The 27,657-nt window shown below is 38.5% G+C and overlaps 2 protein-coding genes across 3 annotated transcripts in view; one reads left to right on the forward strand and one right to left on the reverse strand.

The window, feature by feature from the left end:
* Positions 1-823: 823 nt before the first annotated feature.
* Positions 824-23,571, forward strand: mmel1 (membrane metallo-endopeptidase-like 1). Of its 2 annotated transcripts, XM_008408590.2 has the most exons (24): positions 824-1,066; positions 5,196-5,372; positions 5,608-5,652; positions 6,724-6,783; positions 6,935-7,096; positions 7,185-7,265; positions 8,834-8,929; positions 9,436-9,554; positions 10,393-10,458; positions 10,584-10,718; positions 11,300-11,389; positions 12,638-12,774; positions 12,864-12,957; positions 13,037-13,165; positions 15,182-15,280; positions 15,359-15,442; positions 15,517-15,620; positions 15,944-16,002; positions 16,683-16,802; positions 16,942-17,075; positions 17,175-17,240; positions 17,367-17,462; positions 18,231-18,307; positions 19,578-23,571. In XM_008408590.2, exons 2-24 carry the CDS (start codon positions 5,216-5,218, stop codon positions 19,675-19,677), a joined length of 2,310 nt encoding a protein of 769 aa, XP_008406812.1. In that variant the 5' UTR covers positions 824-1,066; positions 5,196-5,215; the 3' UTR covers positions 19,678-23,571. The 2 variants fall into 2 exon arrangements, with proteins under 2 accessions (XP_008406812.1, XP_008406811.1); XM_008408589.2 differs by lacking the exons at positions 824-1,066; positions 5,196-5,372; positions 5,608-5,652 and having other exon boundaries at positions 6,463-6,783.
* Positions 23,572-24,681: 1,110 nt separating this feature from the next.
* The window catches only part of prxl2b (peroxiredoxin like 2B), a 7,952-nt gene continuing 4,976 nt past the window's right edge, over positions 24,682-27,657 (reverse strand). Inside the window, exon 7 of the mRNA XM_008408588.2 lies at positions 24,682-25,129. Coding sequence (XP_008406810.1) covers positions 25,103-25,129 — 27 coding nt within the window. The 3' untranslated portion in view covers positions 24,682-25,102. The remainder of the gene's footprint in view (positions 25,130-27,657) is intronic.

Consider the following 27,657-nt stretch of genomic DNA (forward strand, 5'->3'; position numbering starts at 1 on the left):
GATGTGAGGAAACCTGTTAAATGAGGTTAAAGGTCACATCTGTACATTCTGTGAACTATCCAGAAGTAATTTTCTTCATAGTTCAATACAATTCCCATTTCTGAAAACATTAACTCCTCAATGCACGTTGCCCTTACTGCAAATTCAAGTTGAAATGTTGAAATAATTAAACGCCACTGTAGACACAATAAATACATGAGAGGAAGCATTCTCTCTGCCTCATGGAATCCATGAATAAATTATTAACTCAGCGGCAAATCCTGACTCCCCGGTGGGTTCCAGTCCATCAGTTTTGTTAAATGACTGCAGCTTCTCCACTTCGAACATCTCACAGAGATTCCTCTCTGCTGTATGTTCTGTTTGATCAAGATTAAGTTCTCCCACTCGCTGCTCTTTAAAGCACCTGAGGGAGTGACCATGTGCAAAGCATCTGTCAGTTTTTCTACATTAGCAGCTAATTGGTTTGGTTAATCAGCCTTGAAATGGGGCTTTTGAATCAATAAGGCCAGAGTTCACACCCGAGCTCCTCGAAGACCAGCCGGATGAGAACGCCACCCAAAATAAAACACTCTCGCCCTTCTGTGTTCAGTTTATGAGCATGTTTGTCTTTCCTCTCTGGAAGATTTTTCTGCTCTGCAGCTGCAGACACTCCACAGCAAGAAGAGGGACTGACGCTCACAGCATCCTGTTGACCCCTCGCATATCATAACCGCCTAACGTGCGCCTCCTTTATGTTTGTCCTTATCACAGTCATGTAATCACAACCAATCCAGTCCTATCACCTCCCATCTTCCTCCTCCTCCTCCCTCCCTGCCTCTATGCTGCCTCACATCTTCCCTGAGCAGCGGCAGCGGCAGCGGCAGCAGCAGCAGCAGCAGCAGCAGCAGCAGCAGCGGCAGCAGCAGCAGCAGCAGCACGCTGAACTGGATAACGTCTCCTGCAGCCGGCAGCACAGTCTCATTTCTCCACACACCAGCTCTGAGTGAATCCTCAGCAGGGGTGTTTGAGATATTAGCGCGCTGTGGGGGGAAACGGCTCAGGAACCTCTTCCAACCAACCTAAAAAGGTAAGACTCTCGCTCCAAAATACCTGTCGGCTCCCAAAGTGAGAGAGGTTAAAGTTGCTGCCTTTAGGGATCACACTCATGTCAGAATTGCTGCAGTCCAAAAAGAGATAAAAAACAACAAAAAAAACTTTCATTGGATTTCTATTTTAGCTGTTCTCACATCTTTTCTTTGTCGTGTCAAAGTGTAAGACAGAGAAGTCAGGGCTTCATGTTTAGAAGCAGCTTGTGGTCTGTGAATAAGAAGGAGTTTGTTGATTGCTGGAACAGCCTGACCTGAGTTAATCCTGTATTTTGTTTGCTTTATGGGGAAACGGTACCAGCCACTGATCCCTGTGTGAAACGTTTAGCGCAGATTAATCTAACTCACAGGGAAATGATCTCATTTCTGACCCTGTTGATCCCAAACCTGTTAGATTTTCACCCCAACACCTTGTTGCTTGGACATGTCGTCCATTTCTGCTCTTTTTATGCAAAAAAATACACAGAATTACTTGAGAACATCTGAGCACTTTAACTCCTGAAAATGCACATTTATACTTAATCTGTTTTGTTTTTGAAAACACTTCCTGCATGTGAAAAATGTTGTTCTGAAGGATGGCCTGAGTGCAATGAAATGTGTTTTGTTTAACCATATTTTAATTAATCTTTCAACCTTATTACATTTACAAGTTAAGAAGCATCTTAAACAATCAACTGAGCATCTGAAGTCCTCTTTACTCTGATGTATCAGTTGTGTTTTTTGCGTTTTAACATTTTGTTCCACCCTCTCCTGTCTCTCCTGAGTAGGATACTCCCAACAAATCTTTTGTCTAGTGAAACAAAGCTGGACAGAATGAAAATGTCAGCTCTTTTGTGGCTAATACCATCGCGCTTCCGCTCCAACATCCCCCTGACAGACCCAGAAACACAAAAACATTGATGATTTGACGATCCTGATGGTGTTTGGTGGATTATCCTCACCGTCTGTCCCTACAATTCAGCTTAAATGGGCTTAGTCATCTGAACTGAGCGCCAACATTGTATGTCATTGTGATAATTTTACACAGTCTGGAAATGTTTGCGCTGAAAAACACAAGAAGTAGCAAATCAGGCTCACCGTCAGAAAGTGGAGAGTCCGGAGTCAGTGGATCATTTTCTGTGTTTAGTTAATTCGGCTCAAGCATTAGATTTTAATGATATTTTTATGTTGTGAATTCAGTTGTCTGACAACTAACTCTTAAAGCATTTTAAACTTATTCTTAGGAGTTTGCAATGAAAAATGTTTGGATTATTTTCACAATTTTGGTGCACATTGTGTTTTACAATATTCACACCCCTTTGACTTTTCAGCATTTTGTTACTTTACAGCAGAAAACTTTTAAACTAGGTGGTTCATAATTGAGAAGTTATTGATAAAGTAGTCACTGATTTGAGATTTAAAAAACAAAGTCTGGTGTTTTGATTCCATCTTCGTTTGTTTTGATGTCTCTACCAGCTTTCTGCATCTTGAGTCTGAAGTTTTTGATTAATCTTCCTCACAGCTTACAGTAGCTCAGTCAGGAGTCAGTTCATGCCATTGATCTCAATTGAATCCAAGTCCAGACTTTGACTGGGCCATTCTAAGACTTTGGGGTTGTTGTGAACTTCCTCCCTTTTTCAGCCTCCAGAAGGTTTTCTTCTAGTTTTACCTCCATCTTTCTCCCCACAACTTCCAAGTAATTTCACTGTCCCTGCTGAAGGAAAGCCTCCACACAGCATGACACAGCCACTACCATGCTTCACAGTGGGGGTTGTGTTCTCAGATTGCCGTGCAATGTTTGCTGACCCATAGTAAACTGCAAACAAGACGTCTTGTGGCGTTCCTCCAGAGTCTTTTCAATTCTCCACATTTGTGGAGTGCAAGGCTGCAACCAGAAGAGAAATGTTTAGAAATGTTTCTGCAGTTGTCATGAGCCTTTTGACTTCTTCTCCAATTAATGTTGAACATCCAAGTAATGTTTGAAGTTGTGCCATCCTGTTACTGATTAAGTGACTTTGAAGGTCAGTTGGTTTTAGAGTTAAGGGATTTCATATTTTTCTTCATAAAATGTTTAAGAAACCAAATATAATAAAGTCTAGCACATTTTGTGACCTTATACTTCACAAAAGTACAAGTTTGTGGATATAATTTGGCTGTAATCTTCAGAAAAGTTTGAGTTTGCTCAGCTTGGATTCACATATGTGTATCTGTCTGACTTTCATTCAGGGTCACTCTGTGGGCAGCTGAAATATAAAATCAAACAGTAAAAGTTATCGTTCTATTCTTTTTTTTAAGGCTTATTACTGTTTGTGTTTTTACACTGAATTTACAGGATGAACAGATTAACGTTGTTTATACCAGTAACAGCACTGAGCTGCTTGGAGGCTTTTTTTATGTGTGTTTTTGTGAGTTTTAATCTCTTATTGGCAAAGTTTGTAAATGTCTGACCTCCGTTTTAGACGGATTATGGAGTGCTATAACTAGCTTTGACTTTCTGAATGTCACATTTTAAATTATTGGCTTACAAAGACAAATCAATCAAGTTTGGATGATGTCTCAGAAGCGTCCTGAGTGTGTTTATTAATGTAAATAAATAATTGCAACAAACACTGCAAACACCAGGTTATTTAAGTTTATGTTGTTTTCCTGTCTTTAATGTGACGCAGCAGGATTGTGACTGATCCAGTCTGAGGATGGCAGCGGATCCTCGACAGGCTCCATGCCGCTGTGTAATGCCATTTCTGTGCCCATGAGTATTCATCAGCAGGGACTAATGGGGCGCAGCAGTGTGAACCTCTGATTTACCGCCTGGCCACTGGCAGACCTAATGATAGGGCAACGCTGCTGGTTATGGAGGAAACAGGTGCTGCTGAGTGAATAGATAAAGAGAAACACTCAGCGACCGGTGATTGTTGTTTTGTCCTCTGCACAAGCGCTCATTTGCAATATTGTGCTCACACATATGTAATTATTATGCACAGAAATTAGCTTGCTTGAAGCAGAGTTATGTTTTTTTTCTGTTTATGCTTCTGTTTGAGAGCCAAAATGGGGCCAAGTACTTTAGAAATGGACAGACAAAGTAAGCTCACATTTTCTTTGTGTCAAGGTGTTTCCAGCATGAATGCCACATTCGGAGGACAATCAGTCGGCTCTCTCAGAAACAGAAGCACATGCTGAGCGACAAACCAGAAGTTTCTAAATCAGCTGCTGCACTTGCAATAATTACTAAGAAAGACTGAAGACTAAAGGTTTCAAAAAGTTGACCCTCTGAAGTCATCCCACATCCCAACTTCAGCCTCATTATTGAGAGGTTGATGGATATGAGCCAAACACAGACCAGGCTGTTCATCTTTTTTGAGAGGAAATGCAAATAAATGGTAAAAAATCTCTATAGACGCAAATGACAGGATGTTTTTTTATGATCTTGATGCTCATTTCACTTCTTGATGCAGGACCCATATTGCAACCTTTTATCTTATGGTTGCTTTGAGCCAAAGGTTTGTTCATTTGTATCCCCACTAGCCAGTACCGTAACAATGCCTGCTCTTCCTGGGATCCACACCATAAAAAAAGCATTTATTACGAAAACAGTTACACACACTTAGCATAATAAGTGCGTGTACGTGTGGAGGTTCAGTTTCATAATCATGTCTATTCGCCTTTGAGTTGTTCGTGTCACAAACCGGATTTAATGCAACTTATGTCACTTTGTCTTTTAAATAGTTTTATTACATAAATTCTCAGCTACTCCTACTAGGTAGGATTTGATACAGCATGTTTCGATTCCCTCTGACGCTTTTACAAAGTTTATTTGACAGAAACAAGGAGAGCTGAAACTTTGACAGCCTCCACTCATTGTGCATTCAGCAGCGACGATCGAGGCAGAAATAATCTGGATCTCTCTAGAAAAGAGCATCAGTCTGTGTTTGTGCAACAGGATGAACTCTTGAAGTTGTTGTAGGTGTTCAGTTGTGTGCAGCTGAAGCTCACTCGCTCCAGGTCAGCTGGCACAGTTTACCGATGGATCACTGCCTACACACGCACACACTCACACACACACATGCAAACACACGCGTAGAGGTAGCTCTGTGCCTGGATCATCCCACACTTTCACGGTGTCTCTCCCGCCAGAGCCGGCAGTTTGGAGGAATATGGGCAAATCGGAAAGCCAAATGGATATCATGGAGAAATCAAGTAAAGCTGTGAAGCGCCGCTGGACTGTTGCAGAGATCAGTCTGTCGGTTCTGCTGCTGCTGGTGAGCTGTGCCTTGGCAGGGCTGGTCGTCCTCTACACATCAGCTGTGAAAGGTAAAAGCTCTGTCACGATCATGCTGCAAACGTCCAGATGAGGAAGTAATAATCAACCAGTTTACGTCTTGTTTTCATGAAAAGGGTAGTATAATCACAGGCCGGATTGAAGCTAGTACCAGAGAACAATAATGATAATTATAATGGCATCAGTAGATGTTTGATGTAGAAATGTAACTGTTGAAAATCTGAACAATTCAACGCTGAGAATAATGTTGTTTTTATCCTTCATCAGAACAATCAAGCAGGCCGAGTGTTTCCAGGAGTTCAACAGGTGAAGGTGAGTCTGATGTTGGAAACTAAGCCTAGAACAGACATGTTTTCATATTCCCTGAAAGCAGGCACATACAAAGCTGGACACTCGGTGGTGCTAGAGCACCTGCACTTTTTCCCTCTGAAGAACAAAAAAGAGTCCTTTTGAAATTTAAGAAAACATTTTTACAGTGTCTTGTGTGGCACAAGTTAGTATTTCTGAATCTAAAAACCAATGTTACCAGTGCCCCACATTTTTGTAATTCTGCCTGATTAATCAATTTGTAATAATTTAGCCAATTTAATAAGGATTTTGTAAAATGCACTTAAAATGCCTCCTGGTTTGGATTTGATTTATTTTCTTTCATGTCCCTGAACCTCTTTGTAGGCGTTTACTTTTAAATAGGTGTCTAACAACTCTGGAATAAATTAAGAAACCACTTAAAATGATCAATTTCTCTGATTATATTTTTTGGTATATGAACATTGTTCTTTTATTCTGTGAACTACTGACAACATGTCTCTGAAATATCAAGCAAAAAAAATTTGTATTTATTTGCAGAAAATGAGAAATGGTCAAAATAATGAACAAGATGCAGTGCTTTTGACCTCAAATAATGCAAAGAAAACAAGTTGATACTCATTTAGAAACAACAATACTAATGTTTTAATTCAGGAAGAGTTCAGAAACCAATATTTGGTGGAAAAACCAGGAGGTTTTTTAATGGGGTTCAATGCAGTGGGCTCTTCATTTCTCCAGCCCGTTTATAGGTATTCTGTTTCAAATTTATCAAATTGTTCTCATCAGTTTTATTTAGACAATGTTTTTTTTTTTTTTAAATGAAAGCTCGCTTGAAATATTTTCTTGTGCATGTGTGCAAACTGTCAGTGAGATTAAGACAAGGTGCCTTTTTGCACGTGAGCCCCTGTCCCTCAAAATGTCTGTGCATGCCACTGCCTGGGAGAAGAGCTTTTTTGGCTGCAGAGCTCGTCTTCCAAGCATCAGCTGTTACACAACAGCATCTTCCCTGTCTCAGCTGGGGTGTAACAAAGAGTCCGCTCCGCTCTTTCATAATTGCTGACACTGTTTGTTTCCCAGGCCAGATGTTTTGCTCCAACCTGAACAATGTGTGCACGACTCCAGACTGTGTCACTGCAGGTGAGATGAGCGCCCTCGTCACCCTGACCGCTATTTTATTTTGAAAATAAAGTAATCTTTCATCCCCTGTGAAAACCACATGCAGAGACACGTGTGAATCCTTACTTCTGTCTCTTTTTTTTTAACCACTCTCGCTTTTCTCTCTGTGCAGCTGCTCGGCTCTTGCAGAACATCGATGACTCTGTGAAGCCTTGTGATAATTTCTACCAGTACGCCTGTGGGGGTTGGCTGGAACGGCATGTCATACCGGAGACGAGTTCCCGCCACAGCGTCTTTGACATTCTGAGGGACAAGCTGGAGATTGTCCTCAAAGGTCAGCGGGGCTTAACCTTTGGTGCCGAGTGGGCCGCAGCATTTGGAGAGCTTCGCTAACGCAGGAAGTGTTTGTTTTGTTGTTGCAGGTGTTCTTGAGACAGAGACTGAGCAGGACAGAGACGCCATCAAGAAGGCTAAAATCCTTTATAGCTCCTGCATGAATGAGAGTAAGATTTTCTTTAAATGCAGTTAAGAGGAAACTTTGGTGCTATTTAGGTCAGCAATATTCAGCTCTGATTGGAGAATTATAATTCAAAATGTTCTTATTTAAAGAAACTATTTACATTTACGCAGGTACATTTACTTTACTTTTTATATGAAAAAAGGCTTTCAGAAGTTTGCTGTTCTTGAGTAATTTTATTATGAAGTATTTCTATTTTTACTTGAGTAAAATTTCTGGTTTCTCTTCCCACTGAATGAAGAACAAACATGTTTTAACAAAAAATTCAACAGACGCAGACACACACCTGCAGTTTTTGTTAAAGTTTTTCATTGAAAGAAACTGATTTGAAAATCATTTTGCCTGATTTTGCTATATTTTTGTTATTTATATGAATTGTTGTCATTTTCTTTCATACATTTTTTTGGTCCGTCTGATGAGGTAATTTTTAAATGTCAAATTATTAGTAATTTTGATCAGTTACTCAGTACTTGAGTATACATTTTACTCTCACTTTAACTTTTACTTGAATAAAAATATGTCAAAGTGGTAATTTTTGTTGTAAAGCTTTTGCTCGTTTACATTTTTCTTCTGCTTTTTCTTTTTCGGCACACTTAAGTGTTTCAGGTCATCAAACACATTTTATTGTCAAGTAAACCTGAGTGAACACAAAATGTGGTTTTAAAAGGAAATCAACATATCCAGCCTAACTGGGCCAAATGTTCCTTAAAACTGGTTCTTCCATCCAGTGGCAACATGCGTTTGAAATGGCTGGGAATGAGACTTTATATCACTGTGACCAACTTTTCTTTGCAGAATTGTTTTAACTGCGAAGACCCATTAAATACCGATGGGTTTTGGAGCATTTTAGTAGCCTGTTTAAGGTTCTTCCAGAGAAAATAATGGGATGCAAGACCACACTTTGGCATGGCGCTATATCTATGCCAGCAACATGAGCTCAAAATACTTTTTTTTTTATGTGCACATATAACAATTAGTGATGTACGCTCCACTCTGACTGTCCTTCTCTGACCTATGTTTGTGTTACGTAATAGAACCACACCACCAGCTAATCACAGATCGTTTTACATTTAATCAAATACAACATTTCTAAATTTCTTGAGCTACCATGAGACAAATATCTCATGAGTTTAGAGTCAAATTGATGGCCAGATGTTCTCATTCAAGATTTTCTGTTTGAGAGCAGATTTTACTGAACTGTCAGTGACTCTGTTTGAAACCATGAAACAGCAAAAACAGAAGAAATCTGAAAAGAGCGAGGGCATTTTTGCATTGATTTTAGCGGACTTTGTATCAGCAAATGCCTATTTTTACCCAACTCCAATCACATGCAGTAAAACGTCCTGATTGGATCATCTCTACTCCAAGTAAAACAAAAGGCAAACACTGAACTCTGCCTGTCGTTAGTGAATGTGTCTGGTGCTGCTGACGGGATCAAACTGGCGCCTGCACATAATGACGTTTCTCAGAATGAAATGTTTCTCTTGAGATTTTTTTTTTTTTTTTCCCAGCGGTTCCTGTCAGCTCTTAAACATTTGTCTCTGTCCTGTGCAGGCCTCATAGAGCAGCGGGACTCACAGCCCCTCCTGAAGCTCATCGACAGCATCGGAGACTGGCCTGTGGCGTCAGAGGACTGGAACACCACAACAGGTAGAAATGTCTCTCCTAAACACTCCGACTCATGTCTCCTACCAGCTGGCAGCACATCCACACATCATCCCTCCTCAAACACTCGCATTCAGTCAGAGCTCAGCTTGCTATATTTGCGCCCAGCGGTTTGCTGAGTACATGCTTTGTTGGTGGGATCAAGAGGCCCGTCGAGGATGTTTTTTTGCGACGAGCAGTCAGGTGTGGGTTTCTGGAGGGTGGTGCGTGGGCAGAGGAGCAAGTCCTCAATCAGGACTCTGAAGCAGGCTTTAAATAGGCTGTGCTGCTCATCCTCGTGCTCCAGGCTCTTGCCACTTTAATTAAATGTAATCGTGGATGGTGGCTCAAACAGAATTAGGCATGCATAGCTGCATCTGCGCACAAGGATTTACTCAGAAAAGCCCCGTTAATTTGCAGCGGAGGCAGCTAGGTTTCTGCCGCCTTAATGTGATCATTTCCCTACAGCTGCCCACGTGGTTTGAAAGTTTTTGTTCTGGTTTTTACTTCAGGGGAAGCCTGGAGCCTCGAGGACACGCTGGCGATGCTCACGGCTCGTTTCCACAAGAAGGTGGTGCTGGACCTGTACGTGTGGACGGACGACCGGGACTCTCAGCGCCACATCATTTATGTAAGACAGCAGTTTGCTACAGCATTAACAACTAAAAACAACTAATAAGGCTGGGCTTTTTCCTCTTGGAATCGATTCAGTGTAAACCAAAAGGAACAACAAAGCACTTTATGAGAAGATTTTGTTTTATTTAACCATGTATTCTTAGGATTTAAGTAAAATATGCAAAAATGATGTAACAAAATCTCAAAATTCTTTCTGTTCTCTAAATTTAGTTTATATTATAGACATTTGTTTATAAAAAATCTTAAATAATAGGTTGGACAAGTGAAAAGACTTAGTTAAGAAACAGAACTGTGTCACAGTTTAAAAAGTGAATATATATAGAGAAAGGTGTGAAAAGGCTGAGGATCAACACAAACTACACAATCACATGTTTTACAGTATTTGCAGTAAAACAGCAGCATGAGGAAAAATCCAGACAAAATGAAGGAAGAAGAAAAGATGGAAGGTTTAAATACATTTGAATGAAATGGCAAACAACTCAAACTGTGGCTTCTTTCTAGAAAACCACAGCTGGCTCACAGGATGTGGAGTTATTGAATTTAATCATTGTTGTTTGATAGAGCAAATTAACACTTTTATTCATTCTGGATAATTGTTTGGCTTCTGGATGCAAGGAATGTTTCCAAAACCAAAAACATATTTGGAACTATTTTAATGCGTTAAATTTGCTCTTCACGTGGAAAATTTATACATTAAAAATTAAAGACTTTCATCTCCTTTCCTTTAGCAACAGCTTTAAAATTTGAACTGTGAAAACTGAAAAAAGAAAAAAATCCTCATAGCTCCTTGTCCTATTCTTTAATAGATGTTATTTGTTCTTGTTTTTCTTTAGATCGATCAGCCAGGACTTGGGATGCCGTCTAGAGACTACTATTTTAATGATGGGAACTACAAAAAGGTGACATTTTGCTGAAATCTTCCAAAAACACTTGAAATACACAAAAGTTTGGGGTTTTTGTGAAGAACATGCAGTTCATGCTGAAGCGTAAAAACAAACCAATAACTTCTAGGTTTGTGTCACAGGTTCGAGAGGCCTACCTACATTTCATGGTGTCTATTGCGAAAATAACCCGGGAGGATAAAAACTTGACTCAGGATGACGAGAGAGTCTGGGAGGAAATGATGCAGGTCCTGAAGCTGGAGACGGACATCGCTAATGTGAGTGAAGATGTGGATTCACAAAAGTAACATGGAGAAGAAGAAAACTAACATCCAGTCTCTGAAAAATGAAACTTCCAACTTTTATTTTGCTTGGAAACAAGAGTTTTTCAGGCTGTGGTAGATGTGACACTACCTCAGCAACTTTTAGTGAAAATTTTCCAGATACAATCATGAGCAATGTTAATCTAATGTGAGGTTAAGCCAGAAAGTGAAGCAGTCCAACCACATTATGAGACTCCAAATGGAAAAACCCAAAGCAGAGGACAATATTTTATAAAGCTCTATGGAAGCTGAAGTCTGCATTGGACTGTAAAACAAAAGAAATGTTTGTAAAGCTACTTTAATCATCTGTTCAGTTGACATTTAAAGTAGTGTAGGAGCTGATCCAGTGCTGTTCATTATGCTTTTCTCAGTTCAGGTCCACCATGTTTGAAATTGCAATCTTGAAATGTCCTGTTCTAGTTAGATGTGATTCTTTTTCGAAATAAGAAACTTCAACAAACTAAAGTAAGGTGAAAATGAATCAAAATATAAACACAAAGAGATTTTTTTACAGTTTTCCTCCCGTTTCTGGACAGGCAACATCACCAGCAGAGGAACGCCAGGATGTGACGGTTCTGTACAACAAAATGACGCTCGCAGAGCTGCAGAGCACGTACAGCTTTAACGTGAGCCGCATTTCTCTTTGGTCTGCTGCTTTGTGGGTCTGTCTGCTGTCTGTCCACTCATCAATCTAAACCAGACATTTTTCATGCACTATAAAAACGACACAGATCACACATTTTTTAAGTTTTAGGTCAATGAGGAAAGTAGTTTCTATTGGCAGAGTAGAGGTGTAGTAGTTTGGAGTCAGGTGTTTGCATACATTGAAATTACTATCTTTAAATAATTTTGAAAAATCTAAATGTATTTCAAGGTTATTTCTCCAAACACTGCTGTTGCATTATGGGGAAATCATCCATAAAATCAAAGAAAGTAATTTGTACCTCCAAGAGCCCGGGTCATCCTTCGAACAAAAGTAAAACACCCTGTGAAAATACTGTTAGAAGCTTTTTGTACCGCAAAACATGTCCTGTACTGACATGAAGGAAGAAGCCATTATTAGAAAAGAAACATAAAAAGCCGGCTTAGAGCTTGAAAATGTCCTCAGAGACAAATACCTTAAGATTTAGAGACATGCTCTGTAAGCTGGTGAAACTAAAGCTGAAGCCTTGGGCCACGATGACTCTCGTTAGGTTTTGTTGAAAAAGGGGGAAAGATGCATGCTTGAGAACACGATGCCAACTAGGAAGTACGGCAGTGGCAGCATCATGTTTGGGGGTGTTTTCCAACAGGAAGAACTGGTGTACCCCTCAAGTACATGGCATTACGCATCAGCGCAGTTTAAAAGACTAAATGTCACCTTTACCAAACTCTACAGAAGTGTATGTTCACATCTGACATTAAAGAAAGTTAAAAAAAAACAAGAAAATAGACACAAATTTAGTAATCCTAGGTGAAGTCCAACAAGACTATTAATCTTCATACAGTTTAATACCTCATATAATTTCATCCAGCCTTCATAAATGTTTAGCACCCACTGCCTAAACAGTTATGGAGTAATTCAGGCAGTGGGTGCTTTTGTAGTTCTTTTGTTGTCTGACTGATGAAGAGGAATAAAATCTTGGGTGAATTCTCGTTTCATGCACAGTGAAGAATCACCACTGAAAATGCCAAATGTTCTTATTTTCTCTCTACTTCTAAAATGTATTCACACTTAATCCAGGTAGTTCTTGACTGGAATATTAACTGGTGTTTATCTGTGAGGGTAGAAAATGTTTCACTGAAAGGCTAACACCAGAGAAATCTAGAATCATTTCTTTGTTGAATAAGAGTAAAAATATTGTAAACAGGTGGTCATTTTTTTTTCTTTTCAGGGTTTTAACTGGACACGGTTCATAAAAGGCGTTCTGTCGACTGTTTCCATTGACATCCAGCTGGATGAAGAGGTTGTGGTGTACAGCTCTCCCTACCTGGAAAAGATGAACGACGTCCTCTCCAGATACAGCATCCAGTTAGTCCACAGAAAAACCTGGAAGGGGAAATACTCAAGAAACATTGCGTCAAAGCAGCCACAGTTAAATCTTTTTGTTCATGTTGCAGGACTATGCAGAACTACCTCACATGGCAGCTCATCGCAGACAGAGTCAATAGCTTGAGCCGCCGCTTCAAAGACGCCAGGGCCCGCTACAGAAAGGTCCAAACAGCCGACCGTCACTCTGCCAGATGACCCGAGCCTGCTCCAGTGTAAGCTAACTGTGTGCACGTTTGATCAGGCTTTATACGGGACCACTGTGGAGGATGCTTCCTGGAGAGAATGTGTCCGGTATGTCCAGAGCAGCATGGAGAACGCGGTTGGCGCGCTGTACGTGCGCGAAACGTTTGCAGGAGAAAGTAAGCGAATGGTGAGTCTGTCGGGCTTCCTTCCATCTGCATCAGTTTGTGTCAGTGCTAAAGCCCTGAAATAAACGCAAAAGGTAAAAAAAAAAATCCTGCAATCATTCAGTCGGCTTGATTTACAATGCAGTGATTGTAGGAGTGCGACATATCCAATCTGAATGAAGTATATTTCAATAACGTTGCCATCTGTGGAACAAAATGTAGCAACGACAAAGAAAGCAAAACCACAGGAAGATGTTGTCTTATCTTTGATAAGCAGGAGCTTTTTAAGTTTTTGTTAAGCAACCAAGCACACACAAAACCACATCTAGCAGCAGCTGGAGGACAGAGAACTAACATGCATGTCTAAGCTGACAGCAGCATAACTGCAGAGATGAAATGAGCTCAGGATAACCAAACTCCTGAGACATGAGAGAGGCAGAGCGTCTAACTTTAACTTGCTGCAAACCGTCTGCTCTTCAGGAACACGTGAATGAGTTTCAAATGAGTTATTTCACTGCAGAAGAGTTAATCATGTCAAATAATGACTATAAACACTCGTCTTTATGAGGTATTTGAATTGTTTTAAGGGTTCCTTAAAGCTCAATCCTTTGACTCTACACTTTGTGGAAGAAAACACAAACCGTGCACAACATTTTTCCTTTGTATCATTTTATAAAAAGTTAAAATTAAAAGTAAAAATGTACATTGCAGACAGATTCGCACATTTATCAACACAATTGTAATAAGAGTGTGTGTGAGAAAGGATGCTTGGAGCTGCATTCATAATCTGACCACTCCCTCCTTTTTGCACATGATGTAGTCCTCGGCATTACAAACAGCCTTTTTAATTGTCTCATTATCTGTGTCCTAAATCATGAAGGAGGGGACCAAAGTAATTACCAGTTAAGTATTTGGTGAAATTGGGTTTCTTCTTTTTAGTATTTATTGATGCTGCGATCATAACTTTGGTTGCAGTCCGTTTTTTATGTGCAAATGATGAATCGAGGCCATTTTTATGTCCACTCCTTGCGAACGATGAGCTCAGATCCATAAAATAAATGCATGTGTATAGATGCTGAGATGCAAAAAGGGCAGGTCTTCAAACCTGTTAATGAACTGGGTGTATAATGGGTTTACTTTGGACTTTGCGATTCAGTAAATGTACAAAATAGAGGATTTAAATGCTTGCACTTCATCTGCATCCCCTGCGTTTCCAGTTTATTTAAAAGTGTTAAATTAATTTCTGTTTAATTCATCCAGCTGACTTGATTTGTTTCCCATCTTCTGGTTTTATGGCGTATCTGTGGTTTGTGAGTATCTAACCTGCAGCAGTTCAGAGTGTTCAACATTTATGAACAGATTTTTCTCCAAATCAAACTTTACACAAATAAATTTTTTTGTTTGATTTTTTTTTATATTTTCTGAACAGAACAGCATTTGTTTAAATACTCTGCCTGCTACCAACATGTGAGAATGTTTGGAAGATGAATGTGGCTCTCTTTCTGCTTAAGGTGGCTCTTGAGTTTTTATTGTTTTTACACTGGTGAATGCTTTTATCGTGTTGAGATTTACATGTAAAGTGCATTATAAATGAAATTGGATTTTTATTGCGTCATCTCGTGGACATCTACTTGCTTTCTCTGGGAAGTCTCACTGTCTTTATCACTTGTTTTAGTAATAAAATAAGAAGTTGAAACAAATAAAAGATTAAAATATTCTGTTAAAAATTTAGAGTTTTGCTCCGCTTGCACTTGATAATTCTCACCGATTATTCAGCCCGGACTCACAAGTTAGCTATTAAATCCCACTAATAAACCAATAAATAAATAAATTAAAACATAATAGAGTTTTAAATATGTCAAAATCAAGTGTTTGCTGGACAAGTGTGGCGTTAAAACTGTATTCATCAAACCAAGGCATGAACCATTTACACTAAGCTGATTATGGAAACACTAATCTATTCTTTTAAATGAATTTAGTATTCCTATGTGCAGCAATGAATGCAATCTGTTTTATATTTTCATGCCTTGTTTTCACAGGTCAGTGACCTCATCAGTAAGATCCAGACGGCTTATGTAGAAACCCTGGAGGAGCTGAGCTGGATGGACGCACCATCCAAAGAAAAAGCAAGAGAAAAGGTACGAAATGAGGAGAGAGGTGGGGTGAATTTTAAAAATGCTTCAGAAAATTACCCAAGCTGCTTTGACTCTGTGCAGGCAATGGCTATAAAGGAGCATATTGGCTATCCAGACCATATTCTGCAGGAAAGTAACCAGAAGTTAGACGAGGAGTACGCTCATGTAAGTAGACAACGAGGCTGGTTTCCAGTCTGTTCTGTCTGAAATATTGACTTATCCCTGATTTCTTTTTGTAGCTAAACTACAGTGAGGAACACTACTTCGAGAACATCCTGGAGAACCTTAAATCTGAAGCACAGAAGAGTCTGAAGAAGCTCAGAGAGCCGGTGGATCCTGATCTGTAAGTGGCAGATTCCTCAAAAACCCCAAAATGACGGGCTGATGTTCACTGGGATGCTTTAGTGCTTTTAGCTGGAGAACATCCTAAGCATGCAGACAATGCAAACCTTCTCCTCTCTGCTGCATGTATAATCAAAAAGGATGCACTTAGCTGAAAGAATATGCTGCTGATGCTTTTATAGTCAGTGTCACTGAGCTGAGCATTAAAAGGAGTTGTTTTGGTCAGCTTCCTTTAATGGTTTTACAGAATAATATCTTTATTTTCAAGAGAAAATGTACAAAATGCATTTTWAAAAAAATATTCCTCTTCACATCTCTCCTCAGGTGGATCATCGGTGCTGCTGTGGTGAATGCATTTTACTCACCAAACAGAAACCAGATAGGTGAGAGGTTCACTGCGATAACAGGGGCTACGTCAGTGGCTTCCACTGCGCTTTGAGACAACATTCATACATCGTGAACTTTTCCACATTTTGCAGCGTTTCACCTGCAAAGTTTGAAATATTTCGGGGGAATTTTATGTGACAAACCGACACAAAGTGATGCAGGACTGTGAAGAGGGAAGAAAAACATGGAGGGTTTCAGTTTCACAAGTGTGCTTTTGCATTCATACCCCTCTGCTGCCCCTAAATAAAACCCAGAGCACCAAACTACCCTCATCCATTATGGACACTGTTCTACGAACACCTCCAAAGTTTGTTGGCAAATAACAAGCAACACAGCAAGAAACACAGCAGAAAGGACAACATTTGTTGGGCATTTTAAAGCAGGGTTAAGTTATAAAACAATATTATCAAAAGGTTTGAGCATTTCACAGAGCTCTGAAAACTGAGCATCATTATAAGCACACCATCTGTTTGGCTGTGAGGATGTGATTCCTCAGCCGTAGTAAAAAACCTGCAGCTTTATTTCCATGCAGTTCTGAAAAGGCTGCACCATAAAATTACTTGAAGATTGTGTTTACAACAAAACCAAAAGTGGAAAAGCTTACGAGGTTTTCAAACCCCTCAGTCAGTTTTCACTGAGCATTCAATTCATCCTCTGCTTTTTTCTGTGTGTCCAGTGTTTCCAGCAGGAATCCTGCAGCCGCCTTTCTTTAGTAAACATCAGCATCAAGCTCTTAACTTTGGGGGAATAGGAATGGTTATCGGACATGAGATCACTCATGGATTTGACGACAACGGTGAGATTAGTAGTGATGATTTACCCCAGATAAAATGATGATTAAAAAGGAAAAATGTTGCTCCAGTTTTTTTTAAATGCTGCCTCTCATGTTTACATGCATCATGTTTGCTTACCTACGACTGACGTCTTGTTTTCAGGGCGCAATTTTGACAAAGATGGTAACATGCTGAACTGGTGGAGCAATTACTCAGCTGACCACTTTAAGGAGCAGTCACAGTGCATGGTGCAACAATACGGCAACTTCATCTGGAACCTGGCAGGTGGACAAAATGTAAGCCTTCTGTTTTTGGCGGAGTGTTTCTGTTTTGACAGTAATATCACGCATTATGTAACCACCGGAGGGTGTTTATGTTTGTCTGGCTGATTGCAGGTTAGTGGAATCAGTACTTTGGGGGAGAACATTGCAGACAATGGAGGGGTTCGTCAAGCCTATAAGGTAGATGTCAGCCGCCCAAAAAAGCACATGCGACTGCTTGAACTTCAACAAGTAACCCCACGTATCTCATAATTAGCTGCCTGCTGACCTGCAATGGGTTTTCTAAGTGAAGGTGTGTGTTTACAGGCTTATCTAAAGTGGGTGGAAACAGAAGGCGAAGAACCTCGGCTGCCTGGTCTAGACATGGATCATAAACAACTTTTTTTTCTAAACTTCGCTCAAGTAAGTGACGAGGAAACATGAACTAAAACAAAGGATATGACAGAAACAGAAACTAAATCAATAACAATATATATCGCGACAGACACGTGATCGGTATCAATATATGACATTCACTAAACTCTGATCAAGAACCGCACAGCATTCTGGGAGATTCAGACAAAGGAACAGCTTTAGCTGCTCAGTCTCTTATCAGCCAGCTAAGCAAGGTCGGTGGAATCAACTAGCTCACTCTTTGGTTACCTAGCAACTCGCTCACTCTTTGGTTACCTAGCAACAACCTGTTGAGTAACTGCCGCAGCAGTAGCAGTTTAAGGTCCCTCTATTGTGCCTCATAATTGCTTAAAAATAAAAGAAAAAAGCAACAACATGGAGGTCATTCCACCAGCTTGGCAGTATTTAAGATATTTTAAACAAAAAAACAAATCAATAATTATCAATATGGGCTGATATGAAACGATTACATTATGTGTCAGAAGACGGCTTAGGAAATAATAATACCAAAAAAATAAAAAATAAAAATAAAAAWAATTTGACYAAAAGGGCACYTGGGGGCAAGGAGCAAAAGGGGCAGGTGCTCAAGCASCCCCAGGTCCCTCCTGCACGTGCCTGCAGAAACGGATCTGTCTTTGAAACAAGTCCAGTTTGAGTAAAGTTTGAAAGTTCTTTAAGACTTTAATTACTTCAAAATGTTCAAAATTATTTAAGAAATATGAACTGTACCTATGTCTGCATAATAAACTCTCTGCTAATACAGCTTTATTTGTCCAGGTGTGGTGCGGTGCCTATCGGCCAGAGTACGCCAGCCAGTCCATTAAGACGGACTCACACAGTCCGTTAGAATACAGGTAACATAAAAACTGGGAATTTTATTTATGCAGCTTGAACTTTGTTCTGCGTTGTCATGTTACAAAAACAAACTTCATTTAGCTTTATTGTACTTTCAAACTTCAAAAATAATCAACATACAGTGCAACTAGCTGTTCTGTGAAGTAATCAGAGGTTTGTTAGAGAAAATGAGCGATCAAACAGAACCAGGGACAAGAGTTCAGAGAAGTGTAAAACAGATTTAGGTTACAAATCTTCTAGCTTTGAATATTTAACAGAAATCTTTTCAGTCCATCATCTGAAAATGGAAAAGGTGTAAAAGGGAGGAGAACAGCAATCAGAGAAGGAGTCAAAAAGTCCGATAACGACTTTGGAACAATTGCAGAAGATCAGAAAATCTGTGAACAGGATAACTGGTAGTTGCAAACTGCACAAACCTGACTTTCATAAAGAAGTGATAATTAAAAAAAATCAAAAATTAAATTACCACAACGTGAGAAACAGTACGGGGTAGAAGACTGAACCAACATTCTGGGCTCACCAAAAAGTCACCAAAATTCTTCAAAAAGTCCTTAGATTAGATGAGATTAGAAATAGTTTATTAACTGCTGTAACGTTGAGAATGTTGTGATTCGCAACGTTACCAATCCAGCAAGTAAAAGTTAATACAGATTACAAATGAGATGACGTTTATTTAAAGAGATTTGTAAGAAGTCACAAATGCTGCAATCTGCAATAAGTAAAACATGGTGATGGCAGCATTAAGCTGTGGGGAAGCAGTGCAAGTTAGAGGCTGTAAAGACTTGAGACTAGGGAGGAGGTGTGCCATCCAGCCAGCAGAAAGGTTTGGATGAAAACATATTCATGTGTTAAAATGGCCTAGTCAAAGTCCAGATTTATATCTAATTGAAAATCTGTGGGAAGATTTAAAAGTACATTTTCAGAAATGCAAGCATTTTAGTCTTATGATTTGCAACATGTTGATTCAATAGGATGAAAAAATGCACTCCACACATTTCAGATTTTTTCATGACAAAACATTTTAAAGTGTTATTTTTTTCTTCCACTTCATGCACATAAAATCTAAATGAAATATGTTGGAGATGTGACATAACAAACTGTGCAGAAGAGTCTGAATGCTTTGGCAAAGCTCAAAGTGCTCAATCATTGGCTAATTTACATCTCAAACTGTTTTATTTACAAGCTAATTTGTATGGTGAAAATCCTTTTTTTATTAACCCGTCTAACGTTTCTTTTCATTCTTCGTGTATTTGCTCCTCTCGTCCTCAGAGTGCTCGGATCTCTCCAGAACTTCGAGGCCTTCTCAGAAGCCTTCCAGTGCCCGATAGGCAGCCCCATGAACCCCGAGCAGAAATGCCGCGTCTGGTAGAAATCCCAAAACTCTTTACCTTCGGCAACTTAAATCAAAAGAACAAGTTTTGCTTTTTAAGAAACAAATGATTCAGAATTTATCTGACGCAGAGCGATGACTCAAACTTAGATTCAGACGTGTAGATGTAAAAAGCCTGTACGATATCCTGGACTACACCCTTGTTTCCTACTTGCCTGAGTCTCGTCTCGAGCTGGAAGAGTTGTCTCCTGCTAACGGAGGTCACTTGTTCTTTTTCTCGCGCCCTACTAAAGAAACCAAGTGGGTAGATGAATGAAAAGTCTACATTTAAAAACACAAACCCTCCTGAGAGGGTTGGAGCCTAAAGGTTTTGATGAACAAACCATTTAAAAGTATCTTTTATACACATCTTTCTGATTTATCTGGAAACATCTCGGCACAAAGTTGGCTTTGTTAGGTCTGATATATTGATTCTTGGGACATTTGCAGAAAAAAAAAGGATAGAGCAAATCTCTTTTTTGAAAGGGTATAAAATAAATGAAGGGAGCTTTGCTGAAGTACAGCTACAGTGAATTAAACACTCAGAAGGTTTTGGTCACTGTAACGTGAAAACAAATCACCTAAAGACTTTAAGACTGTTAAATCTTTGCAGCTTTAAGTTTTAAATTAGCATTAATACAGAGTTGCAGCTTTCCATATTTTTACACTAACTGTTTCTCCGTTTCTGCAGACAATTGTTAGCCCAAACTTTATTGCAAAAATCAGCAAGAAACCACAGTCCGCTTTTTTTTTTTTGGAAGATGCTTGCAGCCTGCAGCTTTAAAGCTTGTTCAGTACCCATAAAAGTCGTAGATTATAAATGAGAAGTTCTGCCAGTTTGGACTTTAAATCAAAGTAAGTCCAGATGCTTGAGGGTGGACGCCTCCCACTTACAGTGTTTTATTCATTCTCACTTGGCCGAACAATTAAAACTTCTGTTCAGCTGCCGGGTCATCTAACTTGTATAATATCTGCTACAGAATCCCAGCTGATTTGTTGGGAAGCTTCTCTCCTGAGAGGAAACAGGATTACAGGAGTTCTAGCCTCGGTGTTCGGCTGCCTACATGAAAGGAAACGGAAACTCCTGATGCTGAAGTCTTTCCCCTTCTGATCTCGCACTGATCAGCTCTGTAAGATGAAAGGAGCGGTGAAGTGTGCCTAAATGAGCGTCCGCCGCCGCCGCCGTAGGCAGCATCACTGAGGATTGTTGCCATTAAGGAGAGCGGCCAGGACCAGGACTGTTATTTTCTACCCTTATTAGCAAGTAATGACAGGAGAATAAAACCCGAACCAACATCGTCTTTCAGATGCTGGCTGAGCAGAACTTTGACAACGGACGGCTGGTTAGAATATTTGCTCTTGGTGTTAAATTTAGGATGCCTTGGTAAACTAAACATGACTGTTAGGTCTCGACAGAGGCTGCATTATTGAATGTGAACACTGATCATTTATAGTCTTCACCTCCTGGCAAATACTGTTGTGACACGCATGAGCGGGTAGGGAAATACAGACGACAGACGGATGTCCTCATAAAAGCTGATGTGTGTACAGCTAAATATCAGATGCATCTCAGTAAATCAGTTTATCGTCATAAAGGTGCGTTATTTTAGTAATTAAGTTTATAAAGTGGAACCTTTATAAATTTTAATTGCACAGAGGATGATATATTTCAAGAGTTTGTGTTAAATCTGATGTTTATTACAACTAATCCATCGCCTGTACCCACTTAGCAGAGACAGAGGCATGCATGCACACTCTGTCTCCTAAAGGCAAATTACAGGAACCATTTAGACAACTTAGCGTCTAAAATACCCAGAGAGAACTCATCCAGGATAATTCTATACCTGAAAATGTTAAAGAAAAAAAATCACAAACTTTAAAGATTGTGCTTATCCATGTTACTTTGCATCTTCTTTTAATCCTCTATTTTCCTTCCACTAAACTTTCCACTACTATGCTTGGATGTGAACAGCCTTGAATGTGAAGGCGGTCTGTGTCTTCCCCATTATTTTTTAGGCCGTAACATGAAATTATTATGTTAAATATTTTGTTATTGGTCTTATAAAATAGTGTAAGTTTGTCCAAAGTTTGAATTTAATTGCTAAAATGAACTTTTCAGTGATATTCTAATGTACTGAGATGCAGCTGTCAAGTTAATGTTTGACATTTGGGAAATATTATCCACTTAATATATAATTATATTTCAAATGACTATTAAAAATGGAGGGATGCTTACTCTAAACATTCATACATGATCTGATGCTGGTTGGTGCAACTAGAGAGAAATGTGTTGCTCTTCAAAGGAAGTTGTTTTGTTTAGTTTTCCCCAAATCTTACCACCAATGGATTTGCTGATGATGCTGTGTGTAAAGGGAAATAACCCAGATGTTTTTGTTTACCATTTGTTTGTTACATTTTCACAGTACACCAAAAATACAGCAACTTCCACAGTTATTGTTCACAGTGTATAAAACCCCTTCCAATGAATTTACATTTTATTCTGGTTGCATAACCTTCCACTAAGAAAGAGAAAAAAACACTTTAATAGAACTAAACTTAATTAGCTGGTGAAAAATTGTATGTTGTAAAATAAAAAAAAAACAACCTTTGTTTAGTTTTGGGCATTTCTTTTAAATCATTATCCTGTTGGAAGGGGAAACCTACTTGCAGAGACAATAAGACATAATTCAAGATGACCTGATTTGTCAAACAGTTTATGATACAATCTACTCTGTAGGGACTTCAGAAGAAAAATAGGCCCACAGCATCACAGATCCTCCACCATACTTTACTTTGGACATCAGCATCTTAGTTTCATATGAGTAAAGACCCTATTTTTAATTAAAGTCCCCATAGTCTTTAGCAAACTCCATATGGTTACGTTTGTGATAGTAGGACAGAAATCATATTTTTGTGGAATGAAATCCATACAATCATGCTGCTATAATGGTAATTTGTGATAGTTTGCTTCAGATATTTTATTTTTCTCTTATCCTCCTCATTTGGTGTAAAATCAAGATAAACCTGCATCCTGAAACGCCTACAAACCAGCGGCTAAAGAAATAAACTTCATTATATTTAAACCCCAGGGAAGCAAAGTCCCCAGATACAAGTATAAAAAGTATATTTTCTGTGTATTCTGTGACTTTTTAAGTTATTGCACTCTCCAGGTTGGAGAGCCTTTATTTTTGTGATCCATAAGTAAGGAAACTCCCTTATGTTTGGAGTTTGTATAGTTTGTAACTGAACACATTAATCTTTAGAAAGGCTAGCTTTTTGTGCTAGGCTAAGCAAAGCTAACCATCAAGTAGAACCAGCTTCAAGCATCCTTCTGATTAACTTCTCCTACAAATATTTCCCAAACTGTCAAGCAGTTTCTTTAAAAGCAGAAACTTGTTATGGGTGGAGGAAACGGAGCTGGAGGCTAAATTTGAAGTTGTGATGCAGCTTTGGATTGCTGGCAGAGGATCAACGAGTTTGATTCTTGTATATTTTTCCTTAAAAGCCGTGCAAATGTTCTTGACTGAACACAGAGTTTATATAAAGAAAATGTGTTATTGTTGATTGTGAATAATGCCTGAGCCAAATCAGGTAAAATAGTTTTAAGTTTTTGTCTCACATTTAACTTACATAGTGAAAATGTTGCTTTGAAATCAAGTACAAATGCATTTATTTTCTATATACTGTATTAATCGGTTTCATCTGTACACCCTTCAAAGACGATTATTTATCTAAAGAAATATTTATCAAGTAAAATTGTTGCTTTGCAAGACTTCAGATGTAAAAGATGTTTCTATGAATGTTCCTGCTGCTATGTAATTATCTAGACGGCTATTTTTGTGACTCCGATCTGTAATTATTGCTATTAAAGTGACTGTCTCCACTGGTGCAATATCAAGCGTCTGCTTTATACGTCTGCTCTTTATACATTCATTTTAATGAACAAGTACTTACCAGAATATAAAAAAAGACAATATTTCAATCTTTTTTGTGCCTGATTCACTGGTGGCTCTGGATCCACTTCCAAACACTGTAATTAGCAATAATTACCTGCGATTTAAAAACTTTATTCACATTTGATATGAGAAACATCCTGCATAATTCAACAATTCACCTTTTCTAAAATAATGTTTCAGACATTTGCCCATTTGCGTCCAAAGTCGCAGTTTGCACAGTGTTAAAAAAATATATACAAATTTCATTTTGTAAAGGCAACAGTAAGGAGAAGAGAACAACCAAAATTCAGCTGCATTATCCACAAAATAATCAAGGCAGTCATCAATAATCAATAACTGAAGAAAATGTGGGATAACAGAGACATTAGAGATAGTGGATGTTTTCATAAGAGTCTGCCATGAGCCTGACAACAACAATGAGGAAGCAGCAGGCAGCTAATTGTGTCCTACATGAGACAACAAAGGCATTTATGCTTTATATATCAGGAATAAGGATTTGAGTTGCAAGAAAAAATACATTATCTCGAAAATCTCCAACAACCTTGTTGATGAAGGTATTGGAGTTTGACAAAACAAAATATTTGGGTAATAATTAAAAAAAGACGTGGTTTGCACAGACACAGAACCTAATGTCTAAAGAGAACTTGATGAAGGCAGCATCATGCTCTGGGATTGCTTTTCTTCAGACAATGGAGAATTAGACTTTTGCCGAAGCCCGTGAGGAATAGGGCCACGACATCTTCACCAAAAAATAAAATATCTTAAACTGACTTTAAGTGCTCAATATCTGGCCAACACTAACTGGATGGATCTGTTCACTTCTTCCGCTGCCTTTGTCAAACTACGTTTCAAAAACAAAGAAATCGAGTTCAATGGGAGAAATCCAGACTGAGCACTGGAGGGAGATGATAATCAGGCAGAATTGCATAGGAGTGATATTTGTTGTGAATTGGTGGAGAATAAGAAAACTGAACTGAGCTGAACAAATGAAACCTCCAAGGAGTATGTTGAATTATTTAAGGGAGACAAACATCATAAAAATGTCAAATATTCTGTGTAATAATTTATCTCCAAAAGATTTTATTGTTGACTGCACAAATTATTCTTTACAGTTAAAATGAATGTAAGAAAGTAGTTTAGTTAGATGCGTTGTGATCCAAACTAAAAAAAAACTGAAGTCAAAGTGAAATCATTACCAGACTAACAAAATAAGACAGTTTACAAAGCTGCATTAAAATATAAATAATGATTAACGTATTATTACTTTCTTCTGAATCACATTCAGAATCAAAAAGTGTTTCCATGCACCGTAAAGATTCAGGTAAAGTATTAACTGCATGTACACTGAGATTTTACAAAAGGTAAAGACAACCAAGGCGTTGGAGTTACTGCAGTATTATCAGTGTTATCGATCCTCTTCCTTTATGTTGGCGACTCGAGGATTTCAGGCAAAGCTCAGCGCCGCTGCTTCATCGTGTACAAACATCATCATTGCACTACAAGAGAGGGCACAAAACAGGAAATAAATAATGAGATTTACATATGCAACCTTTACTTAAAGAGATTTTTGCAAAATAAATTGTGTGTAAAATATGTTTTCTTCCAAATATTAATGTTTTTTCAGTAGTCAAGACCTGCTAGTTTGCTTTGTGTCATTTTAGTTTTACATTTGAAAAGGACTTAAATATTTGAGCATTTCTAAAAATTCATTGAAAAATGTGTGAAAATATTTTTCTTTGTGAAGCTAAACGTAGCCAGAGATGTACTTACATAAGCCTAAACAATTTACAATTGGGACTTGTTACCCAATCATTGTGTTTCCTACTATTACTGTAATTGCTCAAATAACCAGTTTTAAATATATTTAATGAGTAATGGATCTTGGTTTCTTCACCAGTTAGTTTGGTGCCTTTCAGGACAAATCTGGATTTAATTTCATAAGATGCTTTGGATTGGCTAAAGACAACCGGAATTTACTCCATATCAGCACAAGAAGCTTGTTTCTGTCTTTATTCTTATGCAGAATAAAGTTTATTACATATATAAATAATAGTGGTGGTCTGGACTGTACAGTTTGGGTAGACAGACTTTGATGGTTACAAATTTGTAGTATATTTTATAAGAAGTGAGAAAACTGGTGAGTATAACCTAGCTTCTCAGTGTTATCAAATTTTATTTTCTGAAGGAAAAAATTAAATCATTTATTTTTAATGTTTCTAAAGGTGAGAGGAAGGTACATCCTGAGCAAAGACAGCATCTCCAACTCTGTCTGAATCTCCTTCCAAACTTAAAACAGTTGCAGCTTGTGACTTGCTCTGGTTCCAGACACATAATGACCCCTGAGAGGAAACAAGGTCTATTCTGTTCCCAGTGTCATCTGTTAGTCGTCAGACAGGTCATGAGGGTACGCTGCAGCAGCCCCGACATGGGGGCTTTTGTTGGAAACAGGCAGCAGAGCCAGGAAGCAAAATGGCCGAAGTAAACGTGGTGAATTCATGTGGCATATCAAAATATCCAATGATCACAGGACAATCTCCATAAAAGGTCTGGACTTGAGGAGTGAGCTCAGTGATCCAGAGCGATTACAACAAAACACAGAAGATGCTTTTCAGATGTAATTTCTATTTCATGGCACATTAGACATCGACATCACAGACCCACAATCGATAACGTGGATCATTCTGAGAACCGCGGGATCCAGACGCTTGTGGTTTTGTAACTGTGGTCGTCGTATGAACAAATATTTGCACCCCATCAGATTTCTGTTCCTGCTTTTTTGCCACATTTCTACTCATCAAATGAAATTTAACACAAAGATGAACAGAAAAACATCAGTTCATTTCTGAAGAAATAGCATTTAAAAAAAATGCTGTTTCTTTCTTCTTTTTTTTATTTTTGATGATCTCATGTATTGAGAAAAAAAGCAATGTAAGTGCAAAATGTAAACTGCAACTCTCATTGGAGCTGTGTGATAACTTCAGAGGATCCAAAACCAATTCCTCTTTGCAGACTTTTTTCAGCAGGTGACATCCAGGACGCAGCGTCTGGACACCATTCAAGTCCAAACTTTGACTAAGCCACTTCAAAACCTTCCTTTAGTTTGTTTTTGAGCCATCCAGACGTGGACATTATAATTATATTTCTTTTATAAAGATATCAATGAAAGTTAATAACAAAAGCATTATTCTAGAGTCCTAAATTTGCTGACCAGTAACTAAGAACTCCCAAAATTAAATTTTTTATAAGCAAATAAAGTGATCTGATGTTGTTTTAAAGTCATATATTTTAAAATAAAAAGTCCAAATTCTCCCAAGACAAAATTTGAAAATTTACGAGAATTTCTATGGCATACAAGTTCAATTTATAAGTCCAGTCTGCCTTTCTGATAGAATAAATATCAATTCAGATGCTTCTGCAATATCACCACCAGAGGTGGGCAGAGCATCCATAAATTGTACTCAAGTAAGAGTAGCACTAATTCTACATATTTTTACACAAGTAGAAGTAAAAAGTAGCCATCCAAGAAATTACTCAAGAGTAGAACAGTATTTATTTTTTGAGTTTTGTTTTGGGTCTTTGTGGCTGTTTTTATGTTATCCTGCTGGCAGTGGTGGAGAAAGTACTCAAAAAATGTACTTAAGTAAAAGTACAAATACACAGACAAAAATGTACTCAAGTAAAAGTCAAAGTACCACATTAACATTTTACTTAAGTAAAAGTAAAAAAGTACTGGTTTTTGAAAATACTTAAGTATTAAAAGTAAAAGTACTTGCTGAATGCATTGCCTAATCACTAATATCATTAAGTGTACCAATCATATGATCATATGCCACAGATAAAACATGTTTTTATTGCGTTTATTCTGTAACATAGATTAGACTTAGATATATGATTCTATGCATCATAATTTCAGGGATGGAAACATCTSGTCTCCTGTCCTAACATAACATGAACTTCACTTTTTTTGCCACACATTTATTTTGAAAGAAATCCAACTGGCACAGGAGGACATGGAACCAAGGAG

Source organism: Poecilia reticulata, linkage group LG5, assembly GCF_000633615.1.
Source record: "Poecilia reticulata strain Guanapo linkage group LG5, Guppy_female_1.0+MT, whole genome shotgun sequence".
In the NCBI taxonomy this organism is placed as follows: domain Eukaryota; kingdom Metazoa; phylum Chordata; class Actinopteri; order Cyprinodontiformes; family Poeciliidae; genus Poecilia; species Poecilia reticulata.